The following is a 9,807-nucleotide window of genomic DNA, read 5'->3' on the forward strand; positions in this document are numbered from 1 at the left end:
TGTGCGGGGGCCGCGCCCCCCCCCTTCCTCGCTTTGGCTGGGGGGGGGGGGGGGGGGGGGGGTCTGGTACTGCCCTCTCCCACCCCTTGACACTGAGCTTGGGCTCTGGCTCCTGGTACTGGCCCTTTGCATCAGGATTGGGTGCCAGATCTAGTATGTAGGGCCTGAGGCTCCCCATGGATCTGGAGACTTGGCAGGCTGGGGAGTGGTGCCACTGCACTCCTGTCACCACATTTTTGGATCCACGGGGAGTCCCATGGCCTAGATGTCATGGTGCTGCAGGCTGAAGGTTGAACACCTGTCTCTCTAAAGCAGTGTGAATATGTGGTGCTTCTCTTATCAAATTTTGAGTTTTTTTTTTTAAACAAAAATTGTCTTTAAAAATAAGAAAAACCAGGAAGTTTGTTTCTGGGCAAAAATATTAAAGCTTGAAGCCTTGTTGAAGGAAATGGTCACAGAATTGGGCTGTTGGAACCAGATCGTCATCTGTCCTCATCTAATACATGTTACCCATTAATATTAGTATGGTGTGTTGCCAGTAAGGAGGAAGGGGTTATTTAAGGAGTTTTCTATCATAAAACCTGAATTTTATGCACTCATAATGACATAGTCTGACTGTAGTCATTCAATGGGTATATTTTGTAATGTAGTTGGAACTGGGTTTTTCTGGTTTACCCATGATCAAGTAAAGAGAGCTTCTAGTTGAAAAGAAAAAGAGGTACACAGAAGTCACGTAAGGGTAAGAGCATGGAGACCCCTTATAAAAGAAGATTAAAGCGGTTTAGCTTGTTTTGTTCAGCAAACCTGATATTGAGAGGAGGTGAGATTCCTCCATTTAGAAGTATATTCATAGGATGAATATTAAGGAGAAGAGCTTTTTTAGGTTGGGAAAGCAATGTTGGCACAAGATCAAATCATTACAAACTCTGGCTACAAATAAATTTAGATTGGAAGAAGATCTCTAGCTATTCCCAGGTAGGGTAGTAATGTTCAGCAGTAGTGTTCCAAGCAAAGTGGTAGGGGCAAAGAACCTGAATCTCTTTTAGGCTGAATTGGAAAAGCCTGTACAAGAAATGGTATGGTTGGACAGAAACTTCTGGTTTGGCACTTGCTTTGATTATGTGGAATTGAGAGTCTTGTTGACGTTTCTAGCATTGTGTTGTAGCTGCAGACAAGGGTTTGAAGTGGTGATTCTGGGGGTTCCTTGGGTAAATGGTTGCCTGTGAATGCAGGGGACTGGACTTTATGGCCCAGGTCTGGGTTTGGCTATCTATGGCCTGTGGGGTGGATCTGGCCCTGGGACCATTGGATTGAGACTTGTGGATGTGGAGGTTGGGCAGCATTTGGCAATAAGGACAAGCATGGGCTATGGGTGCTCTCCCTGTTCTACCTTTGACTTGTGGGTTCTTATTCGAGCCCACAACTGGAAAAGGTTGCCTGCTCCTGGTCCAGATCATTCCTTTCAGTGTTATGTTCCTAATTCATGTCTAATCTGAAGATCAGGTCCAGCTAATCATCACCTTTCATCCCGTGAGATGGGAAAGTATTGTTTTTCCTGTCTCTTTCCAGCTGCAAGAGTGATTAAATGGCTTGTCCAAAACCAGACTAGGTTAGCGGCACAGTTGAGATTGGAAACTGGAAATTTTTGCCATCTATTTTGAACTGTTCTTTCTTGAACTTTTAAAACTGAAATAGCAAACTGATTAGCACAATAAGAACAGTCTCTACTTTTAGTAAGGCTGTGTATTCAGATTTTAGTCTATCCTTCTGCATGTTGGCCTTGTAATGCTCAAAGTACTAACTTTTTGTAAATGGCTGATCTGCAAATAGGTTATGTCATGATGTATAGTGTGCTTTGTCTTTGATTAACTTTGTGGACTCTGTGTGAGATCAAGAACCATGTTTTTTGTTTTCCCTTTCTCGTATCCAGTAGTTTAGGATTTGATGCATTGGTAGAACATCTTTCTCTTACGACACTTTCTTGTTGGTATTATCGTTTAAGTACATCACACTCTTGGTATAACTCTTGTTCTTTATCTCGGTTTAACAGGAAGAGGGAGAATATGAATATGATATGTTGTGGTACATGTAAGAGTTTTTAAAGTACAGTTAGTCACAAGAAAAATTGCTTCCTGTTCTTACTTGTAATGTTGATAATTTTAAAAAATCTTTTTCCTTTTCCCCTTCTACTTTTTCCTTTCTTTCTTTTTAAAGCTGTTACGATACACCTTGGATAAACATGACCTACAGCATGTGAGGATCATAGCCAGCGATAGACTGTGGGAACCAATTTCCATTGCCATGCTGTTTGACTCTGAGCTCCATAGAGTGATCGATATTATAGGGTAGGGCATTTCATTTTTTTTTTCCTCTAAGATGCTTTCTTGGTGGCTAGCTCTGATCTTTTATTGTTTTTTTTTTTTTCATATAAAATCTTGGAGGAGTGGTTTGCTGAGAGAAATGGCTTTCTTAAATGCTCTGACACTAAATGGGGGGGTTGGTTTTTTTTTGGTTAATGCAGACTTTTGAAGTCAGTTTTTACTTTTTAGCAAAGTTTGGTACAGGGACATAATTGCCTGCTTCAGTGAAATACACTGGTTCTATACACATTTTCAAATAATCAGGGAGAGTTCTGGTTGAAAAAACTTACCTGGAGTTATGTGTACAGACATTTGCCTGCTGAGGCCCTGATAAGTGGAGAGCTCACAGTGCTGGCACTGTGCAGCCAGGGGAGGCCCCTGTGCACACATCTCTGGAGACTTCTTTAGTCGTCTTGGTGACTGACGGCAGCAGTGCATAGAGCAGCCCTTACTGGCTGACCCAGACTGCCTATGGTTAATCTGTTTCCCTGCAGAACAAAGTGGGGCCTTTGAAGGGGATGTGTTCTGCTTCCTGCAAGCAACATGGTCTCCATGAGGAGTGGGGAGGCGATGCTGAAGGACTTTGTTCTCTTCTGACAGAAGTGCCATATTCATTTGCTCTCCCAAGAGAGACTTGCCTGGGAGTGATTTGTAACCCTAGTTATTCCCTGGTTTTTCTCCTAGAGTGGCTCTTTTTACTCTGGGAGAGAGAGCCTGAACGTCAGTCTACTCATTGTTTGTTCTGGGAGAGCAGCAACTTACTGTTAAGTGTTCAACCTTAGAGTCTCTTACCTTGACTCTAAGTCGGACTCCTTTGGTTGCCTTGACTGTTTTGTGCACCTACTCCAGCAGTCCAAAAAGAACTTCAGCTCTAGCCTTGCAGACATTCTGCTACTTATAGTTTCCATACAGGTCTGCCCTGACAAATACTGTTTTAGTGTTTGAAGTGAATTTAAATCATGTGGCTAGTTATAATTCAGCAAAGTGGTGCCTGATTTTAAATCAACTTGCTGATTCTCAGTACTAATTTTGTTAAGTAGCTGAAGTTTATTTGGGTAGAATCTGATAAAAGCCCATGAAACTGCCTGACTTGTTTTTCTTAGTACTAGATTAAATTGGATGCTTGTGTGCTTTCACAGAAGCAGTAATTGAAACTGGAAGTTTTGAATATAGCCCTGTAATATCTGATACTTATCTAATTACTGATGCTTTTAACTGTCTCATCTTAGCTTGGCTTCTTGGGATCTTCCAGTTTGCATACTTTATTCATGTTTGAAGCCTGCATTTGTATGTAGTGTTCAGAGACAGGTGAATATCTGCTGAAGTACATCTGTGGGAGGAAGAGGCATGAGTTCCCTCTGTATCTCTGTACACAACTCTTAAGCAAACTCATCTTGAATTTTAGGGAAGGACAAAAAAACCCTTAAATTGTGAGAGAGAAGTAGGAAATCTAGAAATTTTTTTTGCAAATGGAGACTTGATGGTGAGGTAACTCCAGGGAAGAAATTTTATGCAAATGTGGTAAATTCTATCTCTGGTTCACTAGCTAAATGCCCAGGCTGCAGTAAGGGCCATAGTTTTGTTGCACCTATTGGGTGTTTAGGTGGGCTTAGGCACTTAAGTGCAATTCTGTTCCATCCTATTCAAGTCCTTCAACTTCCATTAGTGCCTCTGCTTCTGTAACACAAACCTCTGACCCTTGAGTCACAAAATCAGCCAGAAAAAGGACCCACCCAACTCGTATATTAATACCTCTTTGGCTGATTTTGGGACTCGAGGGCCAGAAGCAAAGCTGCAATTCATCATCATCCCCTTCTGTGGGTCCACCTAATAATAGACCCAGTCAATATTAAAATTAATTCCTCACAAAATTAAACTGACACTTTTTTCTATTTTTGATGAGAAACTAAAAAATCTCTTTTTCTTCCATGTGAAAAATGAGGGGTGGATCAAGTAATTCAAAAGTAAACTAGGGTATTTAAGAGTTTTCTTATGATAACTGTGGCAAGCAGGGTAGAGAAATGTTTCCTAACAATGACTGCCTTCATTGTGTCAGTGTCTCTGACCTATCTTGGACCCATCTTTGTCAGGCCCAAAGAACTGTTCTTATATGGAAGTTGTACTGCTCCATAGCATACTATATACGATACACTTCATGTTAAATAAATGCTATACCATAAAAATGCATGGATGCGTTGGACACTGGTATTGTTACCATAGCAAATGGGAATGATAGTGATGAACTGAACTACCTTAATTTATTGGTGCTATATGAACATAGAACCAAAAGGTCTAGTATAGTTAAAATTCAGGATTTGATATCTAGCTCTTGCTTGAAAGTTTGAAAAGTGGAAGTAGCAGTAAAATTTTGGCAATGGCAGTAGAATAGACAATGAAAAGCAGCCACTGCTTTTATTTTATTTTTATTTAATAAAATGGCTGTGAGCATTTATTCAGTATTGTTCCTGCATGGCACTTCCAAACATGTTTCTTCTGATGATGTTCCACGTGGCTCTTCTAACTTTTCTCTCTTCCTGTATCCTACATAGTGACCTCTGTGTCTTCTCACTTCCCTCCTCATTCTTTCCAGTCCACATACTAAGACGATTTATTCTAATCACTGGTCTCCACTACATCTAATTGGGACTCTGCAGTGGCTTCCTTTTCTGAATCATTGACCTAATGTTTCTGAATATACCAGGGGTTCTCCGATATGGCACTCCCACCTACTTCTTGTTACTTGGTCTCTCCCTAAAACCTGCTGACCTCTATTGCCTATTCATGACACTAGTTTACTGCTTCTTCCAGATAAAATATCCCTAGTTCTCTTCTCCAAAATAAGTCTAGAAGTCTATTGAAGGAATTTTGCTATAAAAAGCTCCATAACTTCAGCCTGGGGAACATATTCCCTGCTGCTTTCCATCTCCTGGTGTGGAAGGGCATCAAGGAGCTGATAGCTTTTTTCTGATGCATTGGTCAGTGTATGCTCTCTGCAGCACTTAAACCCTACCAGATGCAGTGGTCCCAAAAAGGCTGGGGCTGGAACTGTTCTAGCTGAAAATGGCTGCAGGGTACTGTGTTCTGCCCGCTCTTTCTTTTACTAGGTGTGCCAGAGGATGCATCCTGTGTAAACAAAAGTCTGGTAACTCCAAGACTGTCAGGGAAACCCCAACAGGAGAGGCTGCTAAATGTACAACAAGCTGAAAAATGTGGGCTTGCTTTTTTCTGGGAAGAGAACTTGTTCTTTGCTTGCTATAATGCATCTCCTGTCCTTTCACACCATGCATCTTGTTTTCAGGTCAAGGTGGCTTAAGCTGCCAGGGTACAGAAGTGGGTTTTTTGGGAGAGGGTGTTAAAGAAGGCTGAAACTCAAACAAATATGCCCCTAAGTTTTAAATAATGATTGAGTTAAGACTGAAGGCACATATAAATCTAATTGGACACAGATTCCTCTAATAGTGAACCCTTGTTTGGTACTAATTTTAAGAAATGCACTTTTAAACCCTGCAATAGGAATATGAGTGAATCCAGGTAATTACTGGAACTATATAAAAAAACAAAGCAAAAGAAAAAACCCAACTAGTAGCTTGTGGAGTAATGAGGCTTGAACTCTTGAGCTATGTTCTACTCTTTGTGGAGTTACTTACATTTTAGAGAGACAGCTTAAGATCCAAGGGATAAGGAATGCTTAAAGAGAAGCAAGTACAATGCAAATCATATGCTTATCATCATCACTGTTAATTCAGTAACCTCTGAGGCGGCTTGCAGACATTTAAAAAACAAACAAACAACAACAAACAAAACCTAGCACTTTACTTTAAACTTGGCATGCTTCTGTGCTGAGCCCAGCACATGCCCAGAAGAGGCAGCATGTTAGACCCAGATTGCCCAACATCTGTATAGACCAAGTGCTCTAGTGGGGCTTTTTTGGTGCTTCTATCTAGTATCTAACTGAATCAGCTTTAGCTAAAAGTGCCAAAAAGCTGTGCTGAAGCACCTTATCTATAAGATGCTGCAGAGCCAGGTCGAAGTAGTATGCCACTTCTGGTAAAGCATGTTGTGGGGTTTGTTTGTTTTTTTTTAATTTCACTTTTTCTGAGCTGTCTGCAAGCGGCATGAGAGCTCAGGGAGGGAAGAAAAATCTGTATTTTCTGGTGCAACTGTTTCATTGAAGCACAGACCAGTGAAATCAAGAGAAATGGATATCTGACAGTACATAAACTGTAAATGGAACAAAGTTAATAGTAAGGTGATACTAAAAGTCTGTTTTTGATTAGAAGGCCTTTGACACCTGTCTCTCCCCCCATCCTCCTCAATAAATTAACCAACTGTGGCATTGATGCCTGCACAGTTGGATGGGTAAAAAATTGGCTGATGGGGCACACCCAGAGAGTAGTGGTGGATGGGTTGTACTCAGACTAGCGAGATGTGAGCAGTGGGATACCCCAGGGCTCGGTCCTCAGGCCCTCACTGTTTAACATCTTCATCAGCGACTTGGACGAGGGGGTGGAAAGCAGGCTGTCCAAGTTTGCTGATGATGCTAAAATGTGGGGTGAGGTGGACACACTTGAAGGGAGAGAGGCTGCAAATAGATTTAGACAGACTATAAAAGTGGGCAGGCGAGAATAGGATGGGGTTCAATGTAGACAAATGCAGGGTGCTGCACCTTGGGAGAAGGAATACACAGCATACATACGGGCTGGGGAGTTCCCCTCTTGAAAGCACAGAGGCAAAAAGGGATCTTGGCGTCATTATTGACTCCAAGATGACATGAGCTGCCAATGTCATACCGCAGCCAGCAAAGCCAGCCATACCTTGTCATGCATCCAAAGTGCATCTCAAGCTGGTCCAGAAAGGTGATACTCCCCTCTATGTGACACTGGTCAGGCTGCAGTTGGAGTACTGCGTCCAGTACTGGGCGCTGCACTTCAAAAGGGATGCGGTCAACCTGGAGAGGGTTCAGAGGAGGGCCACCTACTTGGTGAGAGGGCAGCAGGACAGGCCCTACGAGGAGAGACTGAGGGACCTGAACCTGTTCAGCCTCAGCAAGAGGAGGCTGAGGGGGGACCTGGTGGCTGCCTACAAACTCATCAGGGGAGATCATCAACAAATAGGTAAAGCCCTTTTCTCCCCAGCACCACGTGGGGTGACGAGGAACAATGGTAATAAGCTGATGGAGAATAGGTTTAGGTTAGAGATCAGAAGGCAATATTTTACAGTTAGGGTGGCAAGAATCTGGAACCAACTTCCCAGGGAAGTGGTCCTCGCCCCTACCTTGGGCAAATTCAGGAGGAGGTTGGATGATCACCTATCTGGGGTCTTGTGAACCCGGCATTCATTCCTGCCTGTGGCAGGGGGGCGGGCTAGATGATCTGTTCGGGTCCCTCCTGACTCTAGCTACTATGAAACTATTACTCTTATCTCAGCTGGAAGAAGAAATCCTTTATTTTCTGAGATAATACCCTTTTGATAATGATTTACTTTATAAGATTGACTTATGAGAGTGAGTCAGTGATAACCAAAGCACCATGTGTTTGTGATCAGGTCCTTTTGAAAGAGGATATCTGCATTAGGAATAAAGGAAGAACTCACAAAGAATTATAGGCTTCCAGCACATAATTTTTCTATAGCCTCTGCCTGTTGCACCTGTGTCAGACTTGATGCTTTTTATTGTGGCTTTAAGTTGCAAACTTTTTTGAAAGTTCATGGAACCGGTTTATGAAAAATGGAAAGCCTAAATGGGAAGAAAAAATCATGCTATGTGGGACTTTGAAGATGCCCAGTGCAGATTTTTACAGTCTAATTGTATGAAAGTCATGAGCACTCAGATTTATTTAGGGTGGAACATAGAATAATTTGAGGATAAAAAGAAGTTATTTAGGCTATGGACTAGGAGAAAACTTTCCTGGGTAGGTGTGAGAGTTTAAAACTAGACAAAATATATTAGGCTCCTGACACACATGGTGGGGAAAAAACATGCTTTACCAGAAGAAGCAGTACATTAGTTCACCCTGGCTCTACAGCGCCTGTATGGATTGAGCGCTTCAGTGGGGCTTTTTGGCACTTCTATCTACAGCTGATTCAGCTATTGGGTAAAAGCACCAAAAAGCCCCACTCAAGTGCCTGATCTATACAGACGTTGGACATACTGGTTCCAACTAACACAATGCCTCTGGGCATGCAGAGTTTAAAATGCCATTTCCTCTTTCTTTTTTTTTTTTTTTCTCCATGTCTGCAACTAGTCATTAGGAACAGTCTTATATTGCTGCAGATGGCTAGATATTGCCAAATCATTTATTGCCAGAGGTCCCTTGTTGCTTTAGTTTTGGTGATTCCCTGGAATAGAATTGTTTTGGCATCAGACTTTGGGCAGTTTGGGTGCGGTTCATGCTTTCCATGTGTTTAAATGTTGTCTCATTTTTCCACAAATGTTATCCAGGGCTCATTACCCTGGTACAAAAACAGTGGATGCAGCCTTGTTGACTAAGAAGAAACTGTGGTCTTCAGAAGACTACAGCACTTTCAATGATGAAGTGGGTGCAGGCTGCTGGGCTCGGGTCATGAACCAAAACTATGTGAACGGGAACATGTCTGCGTAAGTGTTGCGTGTGCAGTCACTTTTGTAATTTCAGCATATCTTACCTTGTGCATCACTTTTATTTAAGATACTGTGTACCCCACTCACTTCCTGGATCAGAGTTAATCTTGCTCGTGTTCCCTTCCTAGTGTCTGTAACTTCTTCATCTGAAGTTCTCAGATATGTGCTCTGTTTTTAAATTCATTGCATAAAATCTGTTTTGGACTTGAAAAAAAAATCTATTTTTCAGCACCATTGCTTGGAATTTGGTGTCCAGTTATTATGAAAAATTGCCTTTTGGTCGAAATGGATTAATGACTGCCCAAGAACCCTGGAGTGGCCATTATAAAGTAGAACCTCCTATCTGGATCACAGGTAAAAATTAAGCTAGGTGCAAATAGAGACAATGCAGTTTCTGTATAAAAGGCTACATTAACCTTGTACAAAGTACTTTTTATTTTGTGGTGTTTAATAATTTTTATTTTGTATTTCATTAAGTATTCAATTAAAACTGGATAAACTGTGGCCTTGGCCACACCATGATCCGCTGGCTGGGGAATTGGCTCCGTGGTACGACCCAGAGGGTGGTGGTTGATGGAAGTCAATCGTTGTGGTGCCCTGTGACCAGTGGGGTCCCCCAGGGCTCTGTCCTTGGGCCTAATACTATTTTAACATTTTCATTAATGATGTGGACATTGGTTCATTGAACTTATGATACCAATGTCCACATCATTAATGAAAATGTTAAAATAGTATAAGGCCCAAGGACAGAGCCCTGGGGGACCCCACTGGTCACAAGGCACCACAACGATTGACTTGAGTCGGCAATGTGGGGAGGCGGCTAGGAAGGCTAACTGCATCTTGTAGTGC

At 42.1% G+C, this 9,807-nt stretch overlaps 1 protein-coding gene across 3 annotated transcripts in view; it reads left to right on the plus strand.

The window, feature by feature from the left end:
* The window catches only part of GALC (galactosylceramidase), an 83,597-nt gene that overhangs the window by 29,384 nt on the left and 44,406 nt on the right, over positions 1-9,807 (plus strand). For 2 of the 3 annotated variants that reach the window (XR_002097643.1, XM_019518694.1), the window contains exons 7-9: positions 2,215-2,345; positions 8,800-8,955; positions 9,188-9,312. Coding sequence is in view for 2 of the 3 variants with exons in the window: in XM_019518694.1 (XP_019374239.1) it covers positions 2,215-2,345; positions 8,800-8,955; positions 9,188-9,312 (412 nt within the window). In the remaining variant the exon portion in view is untranslated. The remainder of the gene's footprint in view (positions 1-2,214; positions 2,346-8,799; positions 8,956-9,187; positions 9,313-9,807) is intronic. The other variant, XM_019518695.1, reaches the window with a different exon arrangement.

Source organism: Gavialis gangeticus, unplaced genomic scaffold (assembly GCF_001723915.1).
Source record: "Gavialis gangeticus isolate Ggan-Ray unplaced genomic scaffold, GavGan_comp1, whole genome shotgun sequence".
Taxonomy (NCBI): Eukaryota; Metazoa; Chordata; order Crocodylia; family Gavialidae; genus Gavialis; species Gavialis gangeticus.